General features: G+C 42.6%; 1 protein-coding gene across 5 annotated transcripts in view; it reads left to right on the forward strand.

Moving 5' to 3' along the window:
- The window catches only part of ARHGEF28 (Rho guanine nucleotide exchange factor 28), a 212,958-nt gene extending 195,603 nt beyond the window's left edge, over window positions 1-17,355 (forward strand). For 2 of the 5 annotated variants that reach the window (XM_030567383.1, XM_030567385.1), the window contains one exon: window positions 16,240-17,355. In XM_030567383.1, coding sequence (XP_030423243.1) covers window positions 16,240-16,403 — 164 coding nt within the window. In that variant the 3' untranslated portion in view covers window positions 16,404-17,355. The remainder of the gene's footprint in view (window positions 1-16,239) is intronic. The other 3 variants (XM_030567384.1, XM_030567386.1, XM_030567387.1) reach the window with 3 other exon arrangements.
- Window positions 17,356-23,739: the final 6,384 nt, after the last annotated feature.

Genomic DNA, 23,739 nt, shown 5'->3' on the forward strand with positions numbered 1-23,739 from the left:
TAGTGATCAGAGACAATTTTGAATGGATGCACCAATTATTTATCTCATCTCATCTAGTTTATATTATACATGGGTGGCAGGTATAATAGGCTATGGGAAGCTTAGCCTCCCCTGGCGCAGCCGCTGCTGCTGGATGCTGGTTGTGAGTTTGGTGGAAGTTTTTGCTTATTATTATTCCCCATGCAGGTTCTGGGGCGGTCAAGGAGGGCAGTATCTGCTATTCAGCTTCCTGGGTTCATCAGTAACCTCTCTGGACTCGTGGGAGATTATTGGTGAACCCTGGGAAGCTGAATAACACATACTGTCTCCCCAGCCACCCTGGAACCTTCATGGCGCATATCAAAAGCTCAGGTTCTTCTTCCAGAAGAGAAGAGATGAGAGCTTTTTTCTGCGGGGTGGTTTGGGGTCTGGGAAGGTGTGGCACGGCTTGGGAGGCTCTGTCTGGCCCAGGGCTCCTTTGGCCATTGGGAGGCGCGGGAGGTGCTCAGGGCTCCAGTTGGCCCAGGGCTCCTCCAGCTGAAGGGGGGACTCTGGGCAGGCGGGGAGGAGGCTTGTGGCTCTGGCGATGGGAGGGCAGGGGGTTTTAGGGCTCCAGCTATGGGGGGGGGCGGGTGCAGGCAGAAAGGGCAGAGCTGGGAGCTAGCCTCCTTGAAGGGGGGCTCCACCCATGCTTATGTATTCACATTGCTCCCCTCTTGGTGGCATCTTGATAATTTTCAAATTATTGCCCAATTTAGGCATCATTTCAAAGTCAGAAGCCTAGCCATGGTGGTGGGAACCCTTGGCTTTATTGCAACAAACATGTTTTCAGGGACTGAGTAGTGTGCCATGAGCTGAGTGCCTCCTAGGTAAAATTCATTCCTGTGCAGAGGGCCAGCTCAAGACCTGTGCACCACTTAAATCCCACTTGTACTCCCCCTAGTAGTGCTAAAGTGGGGTTTAAATCAATGTAAGGCTTTGTGTGCCCCTCTGAATAGGGGTACACTTTACACCTATAATGTGCTGAGTGCCCTTAACTCCTCTTGTACTCAAGCTAAGGGCATTCAGCCCCTTCCAGCATTATCTCTTTAGTGAGTCAACCCAGATAGCCTCATAAATACTCAGGTGTTCTAGATTAGAAGAGCAAAGTATGTTGGAGGGAGACTCAGGTGAACCATTAGAAGTCTAGCTGGTGAGTATGTAACGAGCCTGGGAGCTTACATTCATAACTTTGCTAGACATTAAACATCATGGACTCACTAGAAGACACCAGTTTTATGAATTATTACACCAGTCTGTAACCCACTAACCCTCCTTTGTCCTAAGACTGCAGAGGTGTTAATTGCCCACTTCATCTTGAATGGTCTCTTCTGTTCTACCTTGTATTTAGCTAACACGCTCTGACTACCTTTCCCAGATGGGAGGAAGAGCTCGGTGTAGCTCCAAAGCTTCTCTCTCTTTCGCCAACAGATGTTGATCTAGTAAAATATATTACCTCACTTCCCTGGTACCTCTTATGCTGGAACCAGCATGCCTGCAACGCTGCAAACTCTATTATTAGACTTTCTATCCCCATCCAAGGAGGAGGTTTTCCTTTAGTTATTTTTCCAGTATATTTGCCTTTACTTAGAGTCTTATACTTTTAGATACTCTTAAATCCTTTAAAAAAGTAGCTCTGTGAGGCAAAGAAACTGATGACTGTTTTGTTGAACCTACTCGTAATGAGTGCAAACCAGTTTCACTTGCTTTAATGTAATATTTAAGATGCAGTATTTAGTAATATGTTGATTTTAATAACCTTTACATAGTGAGATGTATTTACACAGAATTTGCTGCAGTGCGCTTTCCATCCAGGAGATTAAAAATGTACTGAATGGGCATGATTAGAATTTACACTAGTGTAAATCAGAATTCTGTTGAAGTCACAGGAGCTACACCATGTAAAATAACATAAGTATGATGATCAGGTGAAATTCACTTTATGTTACATAGTGTTAAACACATTCTAAAAGTGCCCATACTCTCTCGCTAGGGCTCCGTTAGCGAAGCCCTGATTCTGAAAACCATCACTATTCACAACAGCACTCAGGTACATATTTATCTTTGAGCTCATGTTTAAGTGCTTTATTGAATAGGGACTCCTTCATCTGTTGGGACTTTCAAGATGTTGAGTAACTGTTACAAAAATGTCATCACAGTTCCTTTATTTGTCTTTTAACTGTTTATTTTTAAATATTAATACCAAAGTTTGTATTGAAACATGAACTTTTTGTATATATCATACTGTCTCTTACATAACCCATCAGCAATGAACCAGTTCATTTGAAATTATCAGATTAGGAAGCCATCTGGTGCAGCAGTCAACATCTGTATTTACAAAAAAAATTGCACCCAAGTTATAGTGTGCACTTAACAGGATTTCTGATTTAATTTAGGGAAATCCTATATGACAAACAGCAAAACGGGCTCTGAATATCCCATCTGCATTATTTTGGCAGAGGGAAAAAATGGAGATTAGCATGAAAGAATACCGCTGCGCCGCCCCCCCCCCCATTTGCTTACTCTGTTCATTTGACAACATATTGTATATGGTCACTTTTTACTGTTTGCCCTCTATTCCTCCATTGCTTTTATAGGCCTTTCACCCAGGAATAAGGGGGAGAAAAACTTTTTCAAATAGAGGAACATGTGATTGCAAAGCCACAAAATTGACAAGGAGACTCATGGACAGGTGTGGTATCTGAAACTACTCTTAACATGGTTTTTGAAATTGACTAGATGCCAAGTTGACAGCATTCAATTAATTCTAAGATGAGTAGTTTGTGTCTTTTGTTCCAGATACATTGCTAGAACCCTAAGTATGGGTGACTGCATCTAAGGTACCCATTGCTCAAAGCATAGTTGTAATTCAACTAATTGAACAAATATAGATATTTGTAAGACAAGGTAATTCCATCAGTTCTAGCACTAATATCGCACAGATACATTAATGCTGGCAGATAACCTCACAGGCAGAATAGAATTGTCTTCAATTTGTAATTGGCAACAAATTTTATTCTTGTCTCATGCCACAGAACACACAGTTTTGTGTTCAACTTTAATGAAGCAACGTTTGTGGGATGCTTGGTGGAAGTGAATCATAAAGGAAGTATGTTTTCCTCTTGGGAATAACATCACCATTTGTTTAAAGCAGATGGCAAAGGGATTAAATCACACGGCAGTGTGATACCAAAGTGAAAAATATGTCATTATATGTCATCTGCAATTAGCATATTTCAACCAACACTTGCTTTTGGTCTCTGTAGTTGTAGGGTCTCATACTTCTGTTACTAATTCTGTCAGTGAAAATATCTTATCTAGTCTTTGCACCACAGTGGATGAAGTGGTATTACATAGCCTTATAATTAAGACAGTTAACTAAGTGTCATTTTTATAACGTTGGCTAATTTAAATAGAGAATTTCTTGTATAATTGTACTCTTTCCAATTTCCAATGTCCCTGTTTGAGGGTTTTGTTAATTAGGAGATAAGTCTAAAATAGCATCATACTTCTGTGGAAGTGCAGTATTCAGATTAGTCATCCCCTTCCTTCGGACATACCACTGGCATTTTATATATTTTACATATGTGGGCACCTGGCTGGGAGGGGTAGCTCAGTGGTTTGAGCATTGGCCTGCTAAACCCAGGCTTGTGAGTTCAATCCTTGAGAGGGCCATTTAGGGAACTGGGGTAAAAATCTGTCTGGGGATTGCTCCTGCTTTGAGCAGGGGGGTTGACTAGATGACCTCCTCAGGTCCCTTCCAACCCTGATATTCTACAATTCTATGCCAATTTCTCACACAGAAACAGGATAATGGCCAAACCTTTCTCATTTTACTCACGTGTAGTCCCATTGATTTTGGTGGAATGGGCTTTGATATCAATGGGACTGCTAGAATAAGGAGAATTAGAGGATTTGGCTATGTAGGAATAAAAAATAAAGGCCACCACCAACCTTTACATATAGACTTGTTTTTTGGGGGCCGGGGGCAGATAAGGTATATGTGGTCCTTCCAACAGCATAAATCGAATGGAGACAACATGCAAGTTTTCAATTCATTAAAATGACTCTATCCCCGTAGTCTAACTGTAACAATGGCTATGTACTTATTTACATTTATTCATTCAGATTTCTGAAATACAGTTGTATGTGTCCAGCCCATAAATTAGAAACCCCAAAGTAAATAAAGGACACAGCATCCTTGGAGAAGAGACCAGAAGGACAGGCTTTGTAGCATGCCCAGAAGATTAGCAGATCTTGGATTTGGAGAAGTAAAGTGGGACAGGGGAGCAAATTCCAACATGGAGGATCCCCACCCACTCAGTCCTCAGCTCCCTCTTTTTCATGTTGAAAGAGCTCAAACTTGAGAGGGTCTGCTGATCTCACATGTGATGCTGTGTCCCGGGGAGAGAGGTGGTCTCTCAAGAAAGGGAGCCACGATACAATAGAACTTTACTGATTGCTGTTTGAGGTTAAGAAGAGCTGATGGGGAGGCTGTGTTTCTCTTATTCAGTATGATCTATGGGTGTAGGCTTGGTAGGGTACCTTGTTTTAATACATTATTAAAACTTTCATATAAATTTTGTAACGCACTTAGAGCCTGGATAGATGCAATGCACCAATATGAATAAATAATGCACTCTAATGGCCCAGAGTAGCCCTTTGAAGATAATCAAATTTTGCAAAATAGTGAGGATGTAAGTACCCCCAATAAAAGTCATGGCTACTGAATCACAAAATGTACCTGGCTTGCTTATTCTGAAAAATGCAATCTAGCTTTAATTATTTATGACAGTACTTTATAATATTCCAGGAAATGCCTTGTAGCAAATTATAGAAAAATAATGGAGTCTTAGTAACATGAGACCTCACAACAGTATCTGCTTAATATTTGCTAAGAAATCTGGGGCAGATTGTCTGTTTGTCTGTCTTGTACTGCCACCTATCACCATAGTATCTGAGTGCTTTCCACATAAAATATATTGGCCATAGTGAAATTTTTAGTAAACTTTATGGATTCTCTGGCTTGCCTTCCTTATCTGGTTATAGAAAGCTCTTCTTTGGGTAGGGTGTTTTGGTGTGGTAGTGAGTGACAAGGGGAGGTTGATGATGTCAGTGTTCTGTTTATGGTAGAAAAACTTTAGCAAATCAGAAGGTTTTGTAGAATTTTCTAAAGGTATGGCTACCTTTGAGCTAGAAGGTGTAATTTCCAGTTCAAGTAAACATACCCATACTAGCCACCTGAGTACAGTTCCATCCAAGTGAGTACTCAGGTGGCCAGCCAAATACTCCTATCACTGTGGCTAGACTGCTATTTTTAGTGTGGTAGTGGGATCAGAGCTAGCACAGGTATGTTTGCTTGAGCTGGAAATTACACCTCCCAACTCCAGTGTAGACATACCTAAAGGTTGGCCAGACTGGATTCATCTAATCTCCTCTGGAAGTTTGTTCCACAGCCAGATCCTCCAAATGTGAATGCTAATGAGAATAAGTGAGGTTCTACTCTACAGTGCAATTTTATTTTGCTTAGAGTTTTTCTTCCAAAAAAACAACCCAACCCCACTTTAAAGAGTAACTGTAAAGAATGTATTTCCAGAATTCAATAATACATAGCAGACAAGGCGAGAAATTGGTCTTAATATATGCTGCAGCATTTCCATAAAAGCATAAAAATATGGAAGGCAATTTTGGACTGCCTCCAGAAATAACTGGAGAGACATTGCTGTAGTTTGAGAATGTGACTGATATGGTACCACTTTTTACATTCTGGGAGGAGGTGGCCTGCAGTGTCACCTGATGGTGTCTGGAGAGCTAGCATTTGGGAAGGTCATAAAGAAGGGTCTAGCAGTAGCTTGTAAAGCAAGGGAACGTGACATTACAATTGCAGATTACAGCAGAAGTTAAATCAGAGCAGCATCGTACATGGGCACTGCTGCAGGATATGGTGATAGATTTATAGTTAAGGGAGATGAAGGAAGTGCTGATGAATTCAGACTCAAGGGTAAGGCCAGGGTTATGGATAAAAGAGGCAAGTGGGGAAAATGAAGGTCAAGGAGGGAGGAAGAGTAATGTCTGAGGGTGTCCCTTTTGCTCAAGAGAAGCACTTCCCTGAAAGGAGTTGAGAGAAAGCCACAAGTTTATTTGGCAAGTGTTTTTGCTAGCCTTGATGTAAAATATTCCCTTTGGTTTTACGCAAACTGTTTCAAGAGCAGTTACTTATTCACAGTGTGTTTATCAAACAGTCTAAAAAGAGCCCATTTCAATGTATTTAATCACACTCCTAAACTTCCTGTGTCTGAGATGCAGGTGACACAAATTACATGCCAAGGTTTAGTTTTTGCAGTATTTTTTGTAAATGATCACAGGAGGCGGAATCATCACAGCATGTTTCCTGCCAGTGCGGATTAGAAGACAAAGCAAAGTCAGCAATGGCCACATTCAGATGACTGTCAGGAGATCCCTCACAGACCAGAAAAAGGGAACATTTCCTTGTTTGTTGATATCAGTGGAGCATGAACATTTTTTCACTCTGACCATCAGATAAGAGGCTTTGATCACATGCTTCCACTTTTAGTGATGCCCATGATTTTCCTACAGTAATCAGCAGCTTTTTCCATTAAAGGGTAAGATAAGTATGTAATGAATTTAAAACAAGCACTTGGCATTATTTTAGCTACTGAAATGGCTCTTCACATTGTTTTCAGGCCTTTTGTACTCACATCACCTTGAGTTTTGGTCTTGTTAGCTTTCATAAGGCAAAAGGTTGAACTTGGTCAGTGCTTAGGAAATCACCAAGTAAAAAGTGTGCATAGTACCTTTGTAGAAGGCACTCTTCCTTCTGTATGGGTAATGAATCTGTGACCTAGTATTATATTAGGGCAGTATTAGTCAAAGGGTGGGGCATGGCCCTTGAGCAGCATGTTGAAGGACGACTTTGGAGGTGGGGACGGTGGCTATAGTTCTTTAGGACCTCAGCTTTCATTTTTAAATAAGTGTCTGTCTTTTATGAGTGCAGAAAAGCCTACAAAATATCAGTTTAATCAATGCATTGATGTCTGCCTGAGTTTGCAGAGAGCCTGAAACAATAGTTTTGAGGGATGAATTGACCCTTTCATTCCAACAGATACTAATTCAGGTGTCAATGATCATACTTTAAATGTCTGCATTGTTAATGATTTAGCTGTACATTAACATATGTAGGAAAGGAGAGAGAGATTTACTATGATCATCGACAGTAGCATTGTACCCATCACGGAGTGCAAAGGGTTAGCTGAGGCGGCAGAAGATGTGTAAATGAAGAAGTGTAGGCTTTTAACAGTACGTGGCAGTGTTGTGGGGGGCAGATGCGATTGGTTTGTTTTTTCCTGAAGGGGATACAGCTTTCAAAAGTATGGGGAGCACTGTCTTAAGGTGTGGTTTGTTACGGAATTTCTGTTACTCCAGTGACAGCTCAATCTGAAGCTTTAGCTACCTACTGTAATTTGTTTGAACTTCAGTATCCTGGCTAAGTTCCAGCTCCAGTGTTTACATTACGTGTGGTATCTACCTGTGTTTCCCCAGTTTTATCTGTTGGATAAAATATTCTTTACTTTCTTTCTAAAGCTGATGTTTGTGTAGTGTGCTGGCACAGGTTGACTACTGTGATGGGTGAAATGATCCCTATACATACAGCTGGTAACATTCTTTGTGATTCTTTTGTATAAAAAAGTGTTCTAAGGTTTTATGATTATTTTCTCTTGATCATTTGGGTGCAGCTGTGTTTAATGAGCTGGAAAAGAAGTAGGTCAATAAAATATGTTCATTGTTCACAGACTATCCATTGGACCACGTGTGTGTGTGTGATTAACCATCTAAGGGTTCAAAGCTTACCACATAGACAATTTAGTAGAGAATTCACACCTAATTAAATCAATATTAAGCAATATCTGACAGCTCATAGGCAGTGCTCCACACTGAGGTGAGACTATAGGCATTTAATGTGTAGAAGGGTGTGATTTCAAGTAAAACCTGTTTTTAAATCTCCGCTGTTAGTGTCCAATGGAAATACTGTAGAAAGAACGTGTTTTAAAAGCTGTGCACTTTTTAAAGCCAGCACAATTGTTGACACATCTACCTAATAGAATAATAGCCTTCAGCTCAAGTGGCGAAGAGACCTGTGTATCTGATGCTGAAGGCCCAAGATTTGAACCTGGTTGACAACAACGGTATCTGAGAATCTTTGCAAAACTGTTTTTAATGATCCCACTCCATAGGTCATCAACATGGAGTTGCACCCATTTAAGCTAGCCATGGACTTGGTCCAAAGGCTCTTAACTGAGCCTTTCTAAACAATTGAGAGGCTAAAACAAAATCCATTCTGCTTTGTTTGAATTAATAATTGCACAGATAATAGGCATATATAGCCCTGTGACATTCCAATAATTTTACCGTGATCAACAATTGAAGGCAGAGACAGAAAAAAAGATTATTCTGTCACAGACCTTTAATGTCATAGAACCAGAACTCAGATTCCTTTGTTTTAAATCTACTAACAACAAAATATTCAAAAGACTGACAGAGCTAATTAATCCTCGGTCTGTTTTGATCTAATTGCTCATCTGCTTTTTGTGAAAAGATATCTCAAGCAGGAGGATGCTTGTTTGCCTTAGAAATGTAGCAGCTGCTTTCTCTTCTGTAGGACTGGTTAAAAGTAAAGGGCAGCATTAAAATTCCTCCGTCAATTTTCAGTCTTATTCAGCTGGTTAAGAAATGGATTAGGCTCCTCTTTCCTCAGTGGTATGAGGGTCAGAATTTTTCTGGGTGTGTGAGAGAGGTTCATAACACTTCCAGTTTCCAGTGTGAAGCCTTTCATGGAGGGATAGTTGAAGTAATGCCAGACCCTCTGAGACCAAAGGCCTGCTGGTGCCCAGCCCTCCGTGGAGAGGGGGAGTTGGATGCAAGAAGCCTTCCTCCTTCTGGGCAGGGTGGGGGCCAGAGGCATTTGCCTGAGTGCAGAGACTCTGCATCTAGCACTTGCGTTGGCACCCAGTAACTCCAAAAGGGGAAGGAGAGGAGCCATGGCACCAATCCGCCCCTCAGGCAGCAGAAATGGCTACACACAGGTAGGGGGTACTTCCATATTCTTTCAAAGAGTGGCACAGTGGCAGTGCTCCCCCTGCATTCCAGCTTTCATTTCATTGCCTCCTGTTACCCCAATGGGGTAACATACTTTATCCTGTCCTCTCCTATGGCTGGTTGTTCACAGCCACAACCGAACTCCTAACATATAAAATCGATTTAATACTGGTAAAATACTTTGCATGTAATAAAAATCCAAACATTCCTCAAGTAGAGTCTGCACCCCAAAAAGGGAGAAGAGCCAGAAACTTCATGAATCCCACTAGAGACTTGGCTATTGGCTATTGATTTCATATGCAAGGCACTCAGATAGTATGGTGGTGGGCAGAAATACAGACAGGTGCAGTAGCAATGTAGGCTGGAATTTTCAAAGGAGCCTAAGGGACTTAGGCACTCAATTCCCATTGAATTTCAGTGGCTGGTGGATGCCTAACTCCTGCCTTTGAAAGTCCCAGGCTCAATCAATACTTTAGGCTTCTGCCAATGCTTTCCATTATGTAGGAATGCTACTTTCGGGGTTAAATACAGTACCTCTGCCATTTCAAATAGCTTTGGGCTGAACTTGACATGTCAGCTGTCAGTCCAGATGAATGTGGGCTAAAACCAGGCGTGTGGTACAGAAGTTGTTTAGTTGTAAAGGAAAAAATGGAGGAGTTACTGGTTTTTAAAAAGTATTTGATGCAAAAAGTAGCTGAAATGTACACTGGGTGGCTGTAAACATCACAGTAATCCCATTCAGTGTGTTAAACTGGTTCTGCACAGAACATGACAACAGTCGAGATTGGTGGATTGGGGCAAAGGAATTCTACGCCTACTCCATGGGGAAGCCACTGCATATGGACCCTAAGGGGGCCTGAGAGGAGAGAAGGAATCTGGGTCAGAGCAGGAGGGAGCTGTAGGGGATTTTCTGTTATATACACATGTTTTGTGGTAGGATTGCTCCCTAATTCCCTGACACCCTGTCTGTCTGTCCTTCCTGTCTGCTCATTATGGTGTTTGAGCACCTGAGACTGACCTGAAGAGCACTGTTTCCAGGGCAGAGTGGTGGTCAAGGGACACCATTTGTGGTATTTAATCAATACAGCATGACATTGGACTGAAGGTGGGGAGTCGGTTTGTCTTACACCGTCCTGTTAGTCATTTTCCCTGCTGCATCACTATGCCGGTCCCTTGAGGTGTCGGTTATGTTAGTTTTGCACATGTGCTGCATCCTCGATTGGTGCACATTCCATTGCTTTGTCATTTGCACCCATTTTCTGATCACTTTACACCTAAATTAAACCACATTTTATATGATGTCAGCTTTTGGCTCAGACTTCCATGGGAGTGGAACCTGCTTATACTTGCCCTCTGTCGTTCCAGTTTGGCTGTACAGAAACTATATCCTTATGAGTAAAATGTTCCTTGCACAGTTCATTTACATGCACTTTAGCCAGCTGGCTAATATCTGCTCTCATTTACATTTAAACAGAATTTGATTCATTTTTAATACTGAAACTGCCTATGTGTTTCTGTGTCTCAATTGCTTGTGGACTTTAGAGCTCACCAGCTATTGGAACAGCCTCCGGCTCCTTTTGACATAAATTATCATTGAATGGTTTCAGTAACTCTAATTTCAACATACAGGGCCAGATCCTCAGCTGAGAGAGAAGGGTGGTTTGAAGCCATTTTCCCACTGCACTTATACTGGTCTGGCCTGGGCTGAAGCAGCCTGCAGAGTAGCATACAGCAGTCTAGGGCTACTCAAAGTCACCCAGTTCCTACCCTTTTCTGCCTTCGACGTGCCCTCTGGGGTAGGGTAGCTGGAGTAGAGTCTGACCAACCCAGCACTCTCCCCTGCTCTCCTTAGCCCTGCCTAGAAGAAACATGGCACAGCTGAAGATTTGACCTTATGTGTCTAAATAAGAGTTAGTTAAACAGTTAGATTGTAATGATATATTTTGTTTAATATCTGAGAAGCTACAGGATGTTTTGAGGCCAGTACTGGGACTAATCTGCCTGGGGGCTCCCCTTTGTCAGGAGGAACCCTCAGCTGCTCCTCCAGGGCAACTTTCCATTTGTTTCATGCTGCTGAAACTGGGACCGAGAATCTGGCCCTCAGTTCAGGTTGGCTGCCACGTCTCCTACCTTTCCAACAACATCTGCTTTTGCCAGGGTTAGAGTCACTGGGGAAGTAACATCCTGATCAGCACAACATGGTTATATGCAATAGTATTAATGATGTCAGTGAGAAATAATTGAATCATGAAGAGGCTGGTGCAGCCAGGTGCTTATCACATCTTGTGAGGGGCTGAGTAAAAATCAGTGGGAGCTGATGGTGCTCAGTACCTCACAAGAAGTGCTCTGGTTTAAACCATGTTCTGCAAAAGAGGTCTGTGTTGGAGCTAAGCCTCAGTGACCGTGGTCGAGCGGTCACCTAAAATTTGGAAATTTGCTTCAAAAGTTGGGGGTAGGGAGTGGAAAATCAGCAAAAAATGTATTGCTTAATCCTAAATGTAACAGACACACACAAGGAAGATTATGAAACTGATTTTGTGTCTGGTCTAGGCAGGGGAGTAAGATGGTACCCACCAAAAGAAGCTCACACAGATAGCTGTCCTGTACCTTTACCCATAATCTGCAGCAGCTTCTTACCTCCAATGCATATCAATACTAGAGAATAATACTTGACTATTTATTTCTAGCAGTATCCACTGTAGCACTTGACTATTACAGTTTGTTCCTTTTTGTAAAGGAACTCTGTCCCAGTGTGGATACTTTGTATGAAGAGCCTCAGAAAGCACTGTTCTTTTCAGCTGTCACTACTATGCATAACAAGAGAGCAGGGTGGCATAATTGTAAACGTACAGCAGGGCCCATTTGTTCAACTGTTCCTACACCTGAGATACTTATTTGCTGTTCTGGAGTAGTTCCTTCATTCTTCCCCGAGCAATTGCTGTCATCATGGCATACTGATGCCTATTGTGGTACCAGCTGCTCTCTGGAAAGGTCTCATGGCACTAAAGCATTGAGACAGCAGGCACCCTCTCCAATCCTAGACTGATTATGTCATCTTTGGGACACATTGTGCTTTTATTAGGCAGGGCCTGTGTTCCGGCCTATCCAAATGGCAGCCAAGAATGGCACTTTCCTCATCTATCAGCTTACACAGAGCAATTATAGGCCAAAAAATACTTGTCACCCTCATAGTGGCTGAAACTTCCCCTATTTGAGACTCATGCTTCCCTGAACTTTGAAAGAGCTATTTTTAAAGAATTCCATAATAAAGCACTGGCTACTCCTAACTTTGGCTTAATCTACTTGGTCCTTCACAGTTCTCATGTTCCCTCTCCCCCTGCCTCACGCTTTAGACCACAAACTGTGGGCCTTTGGCATAGCATTGTAACATCACAGAGGTCACCCTCCTCTGCAGCATGGGGTCACTTGCAGGTTTAAACTAGTGTACATAGTGAATTCTCTGAACTTGAAGTCTTTAAACCATGATTTGAGGACTTCAGTAACTCAGAGGTTAGGGGTCTATTACAGGAATGGGTGGCTGAGGTTCTGTGGCCTGCAATGTGCTGGAGGTCAGACTAGATGATTGCGATGGTCCCTCCTTGCCTTAAAGTCTGAGTCCATGAGCAGAATTCCATAAATAATTTCTTTCAATAGTGATGGAGTCAGAAGCAGGGCCAGCTCTAGGCCACAGTGCGCCAAGCGCGTGCTTGGGGCGGCACGTCACAGAGGGCCCTCTGCCGATTGCTGGGAGGGCGGCAGGCGGCTCCGGTGGAGCTGCCGCAGGTGTGCCTGCGGACGGTCCGCTGGTCCCGCGGCTCCGGTGGACCTCCCACAGACACACCTGCGGCAGGTCCACCGGAGCCGCGGGACCATCGGACCCTCCACAGAAACGCCTGCGGCAGGTCCACCAGAGCCGCAGGACCAGCTGACCATCCCCAGAAACACCTGCGGGAGGTCCACCGGAGCCGCGGGACCGGCGAGTGGCAGAGCGCCCCTCGTGGCATGCCACCATGCTTGGGGCAGCGAAATTGCTAGAGCCAGCCCTGGTCAGAACTGTTTCCATCTGCTGTAAATTTTAATGCTTGCCTCTCATTGTACAAACTGAACCATTTGTGATCAGAGATTCAAAATGTGTTCTCAGTTTTCCAGATGGAGTTAATTGAGGAAGCGAGGGAAGCAACTAGTCCAGAGTAACAATTAAAGTCACTGGCACAGCCAGGATCAGGACTCAAGACTTGCTTATGCCAATACCCTGAGCTGAGTCCTCTGTGCAATGATGCCTTCTCCTTGTGATGAAGGGTGCATCTCAGAGGATGTAGTTTCCTTTGGAAGATGTATCATTGTACTGCTATGCTATTTAGCAAAATAGAAGAACATGAGTTAATCTAGAAAGTTTAGTTTAACCAAGTATCTTATCCATCACAATGACACATTTAAAACACAGTATCACTATTGTAACAATTGGTTTAGAAAGTAAACGTGGATTGAAGTGTCTTTGCATCACAGGCAGTTACACTGAAGATGTGAACTGCAGAATCACTTTGCTGAAATATGTAGATGTCATTGTTAAACCAGTAAGCCTCTCAAATTAATCCGAGCCCACTGCACAATGTAGTATACTTGGACTTCATTTTACACACACAGAACAGAGACACAAGGTAGATTGACTTGTCTTATATCACACTGGAAGTCCGTGGCTGAACTGTGAAATCGAAATAGTTATAACTAGACTTGGCAGAATGTTTGTTTATTTTTTAATAATTTTGATGAATATCACTGTTTTCTTAGACTTATACTGATTTAAATTTTCACAGTTGTGGGAAATTATGGGGAGGGTCAGACAATTATGTTGAGATACAAAAAGTTTTATAACTATTAAAACACAAATTGTCAAGATCACGTGAAAATATACAAAGTAAATATCCTTAAATCAAATTCTAATAAGTTCTCAAGCAGTGTTTTTCTTAAATTTGTCTTTGTGTACATTTTCAATAGAACTATTTTTGTCCATTTGTGTGTACGTGTAATTGATGTTTACCAACATTTACTGATTACATCTAATCCTTCCAAGCCTCGCTATATATCTAACTGCAGTTTGCAAGTACAAATCAGATACTTTTAACTGCTAAGATTTGCTCCCACGATTAGAGTTTCAGTGCTTGGACAAGATCCCTCACCAAAGGCTCTTAAGCAAAGTAAGGAGTCGTCGGCTAAGAGGAAAAGTCCTCTCATGGGTCAATAACTGGTTAACATGCAGGAAACAAAGGATAGGAATAAATGGTCAGTTTTCACAATGGTGAGAGGTAAACAGCGGGGTCCCCTAAGGATCTGTACTGGGATCAGTGCTATTCAACATATTCATAAATGAGCTGGAAAAAGGGGTAAACAGTGAGGTGGCAACGTTTGTGGACAATGCAAAATTACTCAGGATAGTTAAGTCCAAAGCAGACTGTGAAGAGTTACAAACAGATCTCACAAAACTGGATGACTGGGCAGCAAAATGGCAGATGAAATTCAGTGTTGATAAATGCAAAGTATTGCACATTGGAAAACATTCCAACTATACATAGAAAATGATGGGGTGTAAATTAGCTGCTACCACTAAAGAAAGAGATCTTGGCGTCATCATCGATAGTTCTCTGAAAACATCCCCTCAGTGTGCAGTGGCAGTCAAAAAAGCTAACAGAATATTAGGAACCATTAGGAAAGGTATAGATAAGACAGAAACTATCATAATGCCATTATATAAATCCATGGTATGCTCATACCTCAAATACTGCATGCAGTTCTGGTCACTCCACCTCAAAAAAGAGATATTAGAATTGGAAAAAAAATACAGAAAAAGGCAACAAAAATGATTAAGGGTATGGAACAGCTTCCATATGAGGAGTGATAAAAAAAAAAGACTGGGACTGTTCAGCTTGCAAAAGAGATGATGGGTGAAAGGGGAATATGATAGAGGTTATAAAATCATGACTGGTGCGGAGAAAGTGAATAGGAAAGTGTTATTTACCCTTTCACATAACACAAGAAACAGGGTTCGCCCAATGAAATTAATAGGCAACAGGTTTAAAACAGGTTTCAGAGTAGCAGCCGTGTTAGTTTGTATCCGCAAAAAGAAAGAGAGTACTTGTGGCACCTTAGAGACTAACAAATTTATTTCAGCATGAGCTTTCGTGAGCTACAGCTCACTTCTTCGGATGCATAGAATGGAACACACAGACAGGAGATATTTATACATACAGAGAACATGAAAAGGTGGAAGGATGCATACCAACAGGAAGAGTCTAATCAATTGAGATGAGTTTAAAACAAACTTCTTTAAAACAAAAAAGTATTTCTTAACACAATGCACAGTCACCCTCTGGAGGTCCATCAATGGCTATTAGCCAAGATGATCAGGGACAAAACCCCATGCTCTGCGTGTCCCTAAACCTCTGACTACTAGCATCTGGGAGTGGACGACAGGGGATAGCTCACTTGATATCTGCCCTTTTCTGTTTATTCACTCTGAAGCATCTGGCAGCGGCCACAATTGGAAGACAGGACCATTGGTCTGACCCAGTCTGGCCATTCTTATGTAATTTATCTGCAAGCACACAAATGCACCCACAAATAAAGTCTCAGCCTGGCTGAAAATACATCCCATTATGTGCTGTGTGACAGTGTAATACCTTTACGAAAGGGGTGGGGTCACTAACAAGGGCAAACAGAACATGTATTATGTACTGTATGCTGCCTTTCAAACCCTTCTCTTACAGTATTTCTGCCATTCCGTAAGTGCACACAAAATAACTACAGGATAGACAAGAACTTCTTTTATCAATACAGTTGCTTATGTCTTTAGTACCATGGTTAAAAAACAATGCCATCAGCCCAAGTCCTTGGAAAGCAATGGAAAGATATCCATTGATTTCACTGGGCTGTGACTACGTTGTGCTTCACTGTAGGGTGCATTCCTATAGTAACAGTTTTTCTTTATGCACAATTACTGTACGTACACAGTGGTGGTTTAACAAATTGCCAATCACAAAGTAAGAATTTTGTCTGTAAGTTATGAGTCTGAATCAGCTGTTTATTGTACCATGTCCTCTGTATGTATTACAGATTTAACTGCATCCCAGATCCGGTGTCCAAGAACGCACAATCTGAATCCCGGCTGCATCCAGGCCCAGCCACTTGCTGATGTTCTGCTGGTGAACCCGCAGTCTCACAGCTCGCAGGATGCAGAAAACGGAGCGAGAGTTGAAGAAAATATTGTTTACCTCTGATCGCGCATTTTCTAATACCAGTAGCACTTTGGGATGAAATTGTATTTTGCTTTTCTAACTGTACGCAGTTGCTCCCTCGATGACCAAAAGGCTCTAAGAATAGTATTTAATATTCAGTGCAAGATTTTCCCCATCATAAATATAACAAGTTATTTTTTTAAAAGCATTTTTTTGTAATCGTTAATTTATGACACATGGTTTCCAATGCTTCACAAGGAGCAACAGAAAGAAGGACAAACTCAAAGGTAGGGATGTTTAGAATTGTCGTGAAGACATCACCGTAAGACTGTTGATAGGAACTGCAAAGATTGGTGTTGCTTTTCTCTTGAATTTAAAAATGCAGGTTTCCGTGTTTAGAGATAAGTGCCTGCTGTGTGAGCTTTCATAGTATGAATCAGTAACTTTTTAACACTAGTGATGTGATAGGGGAAGATAGAAGAGTGAGCCTGACAGGCTGTCATGTTCATAAAAATGTACTCTGCTTGAAGGACTAGCTGGGTTTCTGAGTTACTAGCCTTGCAGCTTCGCAGAGCTGGATTCACACATGGTTCGGCTCACCTCACAAAGGAGGCTGTCTTTGGGGGTCTCAAAGTAGACCTTAGCAGAGGTCTGTTCACAACAGAGAATCAATCCACATTTGGGCATGATTTCTGTGCACAGGTGCTGCAGGTCAGTTTGGCGATGTATTGTGGTATAACTGTGCCTGGTTACAGAAAGTGCCCTTACTTACATTAGCATTAAAATTCACCAAATGAAGCTTTCCCACAGGGAGGGAAAAGAAGAGAAGAACATGTAGTGTCTTTAGTATAACTGAATCCCATTGAGAATTCACTGCTTTTCCATAAAGGAGGAAGTCACCTTTCTACTTTCACTCAGTATGTTAGAGAATAATAAACCAGGACCTGTTCTTGGCTTTTGTTCTTCAAAAATATTTGTATACTTCTGTTGGATTTAATAAATATTCTGTACCCCTCTAGAAGGTTTTAACTTTCATGACATTCTCACACTCTGAACAGAGTTAGAAAACCTCCTTTTAAAATGTGTGCTGTCTGGCCTTGTATTTGTACTCTGCTACTGTCAAACACAGCAGTGACTGAACTCCAAATGAATTACACTAGACTAACCTAAATTAGTAAATTAAACTGATTCACATTTCACATAGGCCTTAGATCAGTGGTTCCAAACTTTTTAGTAAGCAACCCACCAACCGTCCTTTTTTTGTTTTGTTTTGTTTTTTTTACAGTCCATCCAGGGGCCAGGGGTGGCGGGGAGGGTCACAGGCCCGCATCCTTCTCTTCCAGCTTTGATCACCTGCAGCACCACCCTCTATCCTAGGCTGGTGTGGGAGTGGTGGGAGCAGGAGTGGCATACTGATTCCACAGCAGCAGCTCCTGTCCCACGGGGCTGGGCTTGGCTCCCTGTTCCAGGTGTTGTGACCTGGTGCACGGGGTCACAATGCTGAATGATTGTGTGACCATGGTTGCAAGGTCACAATGCCCAGAGCAGGGTCCAGCCCCATGGGACAGGAACTGCCACTATGGGTTGGTTTTATTCTCCAATCCACCCTCCGCACCGGCCCTGCAACCTATCCAGAATCTTCCCGTGACCCACAATCTACCATTTGGGAAATACTGCCTTAGATAGTCACAAACCTCTACCAAGGAGTTGATAGCTTTATAGCAGATTTCTATTCTACCTGCCTGCTGACAGCAGGCCAGTCTTCTGAACATAATGCCTGCACCCTCATTGCAATGACTTGCTTACTTCCTATTGTTGTAAACTGTACTTCCAGTGAGTGGGATTAGGAATAGTCCAAAGGTGGCCTTTTTCAAGCTTGACGTCATTGGGCTAGCAGAATGGGTAATTGACTCTCACTTAGACTTAAGCAAACAAGAGGCTTATTCCCCAAACACATTGGGCCAACTCCACAGCTGATATTAATTGATGTAGCTCCACTCACAGAAGCTGAGAATCTGCCCATATATCTGTTTTGGGGGTGTGCTAAAAGTCCAAAGACAAACTATTGGACTAGATGGGCCACAATTCAAAATTCAGTATGGTAATTTTTACAAACAGTATCTTCAAGGGGGAAAGATTTTACTTGTCTCATCGAGTTAATTGAGGAGACTGGAAAGCTCCAGAAGTAGCTGGTTTGTGCTTGTTGAAATTCCTCAAACACCCTAACATCAAGCAATGTCTTTCGCTCACCTGTGTTTACAATAAAACTTATTAGACTGAAGAAGGCAAAGGCAGGAAACAGGTGGCCTCTGGATTTAGGTATTTGAAATGAAGAAAGTATTTAAAAAAATAGGCCAGTATGCCATAGGCAGGTGGTCTTTAAAACGAGACCTAGTGTGCAACCTGAACTCCTGCCATTATTTAGACATTTCTAATATTTAGCTGAACTAAAACATGAGCTTTTAAAAACTAATGAAAATCAGCTAGCTCAGGCTAACAACAACGAAATCGCCTCCCCGAAACAGCACTGTGCCTTTTCAATAGCCACCTCAGTAGACACATTTTCCATGCATTGTCAGGAGAATATTAATGCTCCCTTGTCCGTTTCTCATTTTTATATGCAGTAGAAAAATATATTTCAAAGAACTAGTTCCACTTTCTCTCTGACCTTCTGCTGCTGTTTAATAGTACAAATCACCCTGCTTGTTATTACGCCATTTAGCAGCAGGTTTATTTTGCAGGTGCCGCGCATTCCTGTCCCTACCATGACATCCAGAGCAGCTTATCTTTGGCTCCTCAGCATTGGCTTTGGTAATACATTTCAATATTCATCTTATTGAGAGGCACCCACACTGATGGGGTTCTGTTTTCTCTCTGCTCTTTGAAAAAAATATTAAAATGTTCCACAGTCATTTAATAAAGGGGGAGTTTCTTCACATTAATCCCTGGACCATGCCTGGTGCCTTTAGTTTTATGTGATTATGTGATTCAAAGCAAAAATGTCATATAAACAGCTTGGTAAAGTTTGTTAGTTTTTAAGGGAAGATTAAGCTTGTCAGCAAAGCTCCAAGTGCTAACAATACTTATAAACAGCTTGGTTATGGTCGAATGACCTTCATGAAGGGCTCAGTCTTACAAGGTGCTGAGCATACTATCTTTGGGCATTTGGTACCTGGCAAGGCTGGGCTGGAGCATACTAAATACGTTATCTTTTTGTCATTTATAGCATAAAATCAAATAAAAATCTCTAGCCACCTATTAATGTCTCTAGAGCCACATCATAGCATTTGCCTGTGCACAGAGATTGCATTTTTTAAATGATTAGGCCAAACCGTTTTCCAGGAATGTGACTAAATTCAATAAAAAGTTTTGATTTCTCAGCAGAGAGCAGAACTTATTTACTGAGGTGATTTTTAAAATCTCTTATGAGATTTGACACATAAAAATGGCAATATTTTCCCTTGCCTGCTGCCCCTGGGGCTGCATGAATTTGTGTACCAGCCCTTAACGTGCAAAATTGAGCAAGATTTTGCGCTGCATTTCATCAAGCTGGTGTAAATTCTGTAGTAATGTACTGTAACAGTTGCCAGCACATACAGTCATCTAGTTATTCAGTCAGAGAAAGACAGAGAGAGAGCACATGCGATAGTGAATATACACCTTTAGTACTTGTATTTTTTTAATGGCAAGGAAAGGTGTTCCTTATATAATTGTTGTGTTATGTTGAGAGAGTTTTCCACATGGATTGACTGAGAAATCAGGAGGGCAAGAGACTTCCTTGAGATCTTATGATGCTTGGATAAAATTTCAATCAAGGGTCTTCCTGGGTCCCAGCTCTTTACTGTTCTCACTGAACCATACAATTTCCTTATTTTATATATGGAAGCATGATAGCACATTATGTGATATTATTACATTAATTCTCACGTGAGGGATGAGGAGTTTGGATGTCTCATGGACAAACTACTAACCTTTTTCTTTTTAAATCATAGTCCTAATTTCACCTTGCTTCCCAAGCCTAATTTATTAATTCACTAATCCTCAGTAAATAGCCACATGGAAAAGCACTGAAGATATAACAATTATCTGGCTAAACTGTAATGAGGATAATTACATATTAAGCTCCTCTCTAAAAAGGATACATCCTCTCTCAACAACAATCAAGCCATGGGATGGTAATGGCTGCAAGCTGGTTTTGTGTAGTAAGCAAGTAAAGGCTACTGGACAAGCAGTCGTGATATTTGCAGGCCTGTGCGAAACCACACTGGCTCCATCCCTAAGTTCTCTCTGATACAAACTTTTACTGTTTTCTTACTGCTCAGATTTGACCAACTGGGACAGCTCCTTGCTCTGTACCACTGTATGTTCTATTATGCCTTGGAGGCAAAGCATTGAATATAAAACAAGTTCATTTGAATTAATTTATCTAGCAATAGGGAACAGATCCTAAGCTAACAGACTTGAGGCTCATTTAAAGACCAAGAACGACTAAATGGTTCAGAAAGGACCTCACTGATACCTAGTTGGTGGCGAAATACCCCAGGCTTCTTGCCCTGGGAGATTTCAACATTCATGAGTCCATATTCACAAGGCCATAGCTGTAGAACCTCCCCAAAACTCATTTCTTCACTTGCCTCCCTAGGACTTCTGTAGGTCATCCCTGGTCCAGCCCACACTGCTATCTAGCCACTGCAGCGGAACCCTGGGCCCTTTAAATCTCTGCCAGAGCCCCGAGGTAGCAGCAGCAGCTGGGAGTCCCTGGGACTCCGTCAGCGATTTAAAGGGTCTGGGGCTCTGCTGTCGTAGTGGTGGCCAGGAGCCCCAGGACCTGTAAATCACTGCTGGAGCCTCCGGCTGCCAACGCTACCCTGAGGGCTCCAGCAGTGGGGATCAGTGCAATTTAAAGGGCCCAGGGCTCTGGCTGCTGTGGGTAGCGGCAGCAGCTGGGGGCTTTGGTGATGACTTAAAGGGCCCGTGGCTCCACTGTGGTAATGGTGGCCAGAGCCCTGGGCCCTTTAAATCACCATCGAGCCCCGGAACTCCCACCCGCCTCTGCAGCTGGTAGCTTCGGCGGTGATTTAAAGGGTTTGGGGCTCTCAGCTGGAGTCCTGGGCCCTTTAATTGAGATTTAAAGGGCTCAGGATTTAAAGGCCCCGCCTCTTCTGATAGAGCCCCCACCTCCTGCTCATTCTTTGGAGGCAGCAAACTTGGCATTACCTGTGTGAGACTCCAGTAAGAGGGACTGAACACCCCAGGGAGAAAGTTTGGGAATGAGACTCACAATGAGATGGGTTGTTTGGGTCACCCTGAAAGGAGTAATTGGGCTGGTGGAAGCTCGGGGTGAGACTTTTGTGAGGTGGGCAGGCTGCTCAGAGCCAAAACTGCACAGCCAGAAGCCACCCAAGGTTATAGGGCAGGTGGTGACAGAACCTCTTACTGGTCTGGGTGAACCCCAAAAGCATCACAATACACCTGCTGTGAAGAGAAAATTCCACAGGCAACCCTACCAGCCTAGGCCAATGACTCAACAATTTTACCATCAGCAACCTTACGAGCCATCCCATAAGAGGCAAAGGGTTCCAAAAATCCTGTTTCCTTGCATCTTCTAAAGCCATACCATCATTTGTATCCCAACCTCCTCCTAAAAGATATTGTGATGGGCATTTGAGAGCTGCAACTCACCAACAATGCACCATTCCATTCCTATATATCCTTTGAGGTCATCTAGCACTTTTATTTGCACAGCTGGAGTGCATTACAGTGAACAAGTGGATATTAGACATCATCCATTCCAGCTCTGCTGTTGAACTAATTTCCCTGCCCCCTCCAAAAACTCCATCCTGTCCTTTTTCAGAGGCCATTCTCATAAAGAGAGTCTCAAACAAGAAGTAGAATCCTTCCCATTGCAAAGAGCAATAGAGTGGGAAATCTTCAGTACCAATACTTAACATGCTTTTGAATACCCAAACAGAAAGGTGGCTGGAGACCCATCCTTGATCTCCACCATCTCAACTGCTTTATTCACAAGCTGAAATTTTGCATGGTCACTCTGGCATCTATAATCCCATCCCAGGAAAAGAACATGTGGTTTACATGTACTTTCACATGGACATTTACCCTGCTCCCAGATGTTTTTTCAGATTCCTGGTGGACCTGACCATTTTCAATACAGAGTGCTCCCATTTGGCCCTGCAACTGCCTGTAGGGTAGTGGTGGGCCACATGCGGCCCATCAGGCTAATCTGCTAGCGGGCTGCCAGACATTTTGTTTACATTTGCATGGCTGCTCGCAGCTCCCAGTAGCCTTGGTTCGCTGTTTCCGGCCAATGGGAGCTGCGGGAAGCAGAGCGGGCTGCAAGGACATGCTGGCTGCCACTTCCCACAGCTCTCATTGGCCAGGAATGGAACAAATATAAACAAACTGGCAGCGTGCCAGCAGATTACCCTGATGGGTCACGTGTGGGCCATAGGTTGCCCACCACTGCCGCAGGGTCTTTAGCAAGGTCTTCCTGGTATTAGCAGCCCATATTAGATGTGGTGACTTCACTGTCTTCCCCTATTGTAATGACTGGCTTCTTGTTGCCTGAAGACATCAAGAAGCCTACAAGTTGACTTTGTTAATGCTTCAGCTCCTGTCTTCTCTAAGGGCCTGGGGTGCCAAAATGCAAGTTTGCACAGGGTGCCATTTTCCCTAAGGCCAGCCCTGTGCTGAAGCCATACAAAACATCCTTATTAATAGCAGAAAAGATTACATCAGGAAAAGCTACTTAACCAAGTGGAAACATTTCTCCACCCAGGCACAACAAAAACTCATATCCCTAGAGTCAGCAGATATTCCCCTTATTTTGGATTATCTTCTCTCTCTCAGAAGGGCTGGTAGCAATCAGTGTGTACCACCCACCTTCACATGGATAATCAGTTTTCGCTCACTCACCGACTAGCACGTTCTGGAAAGGCCAAATCAGAACCTTTCTGCCAGTAAGGAAACCTACTTCTCAATGGACTCAAACTTTGTTCTTTTGGCACTCATTAAGCCTGCTTTCAAACCACTATCTACACGTTCCATGTCTGTCTTGTTTATAAAGGTTGCACTGCTTGTGGCCATCATCTAAGTCAGAAGAGCAGGTGAGCTTGATGCACTGATGGCAGAGCTGCCTCATACCATGTTACATAAAGACAACGTCTCATTATGTTTACATCCTACATTTATGGCCAAAGTAGTTTCAAAGTTTTACCTGAACCAGTTAATCCACTTACCTATTTTTCCCGCCAAATCACATGCATGTGAAGAGGAGAGGAACCATCATTCCCTTGACATGCAACTGTTTTACCTGCAAAGATAAAGCCAATGAGAAAGTCACCCCGCCTGTTTTTTGCGG

The sequence above is a fragment of the Gopherus evgoodei genome, chromosome 6 (assembly GCF_007399415.2).
Source record: "Gopherus evgoodei ecotype Sinaloan lineage chromosome 6, rGopEvg1_v1.p, whole genome shotgun sequence".
NCBI lineage: Eukaryota > Metazoa > Chordata > Testudines > Testudinidae > Gopherus > Gopherus evgoodei.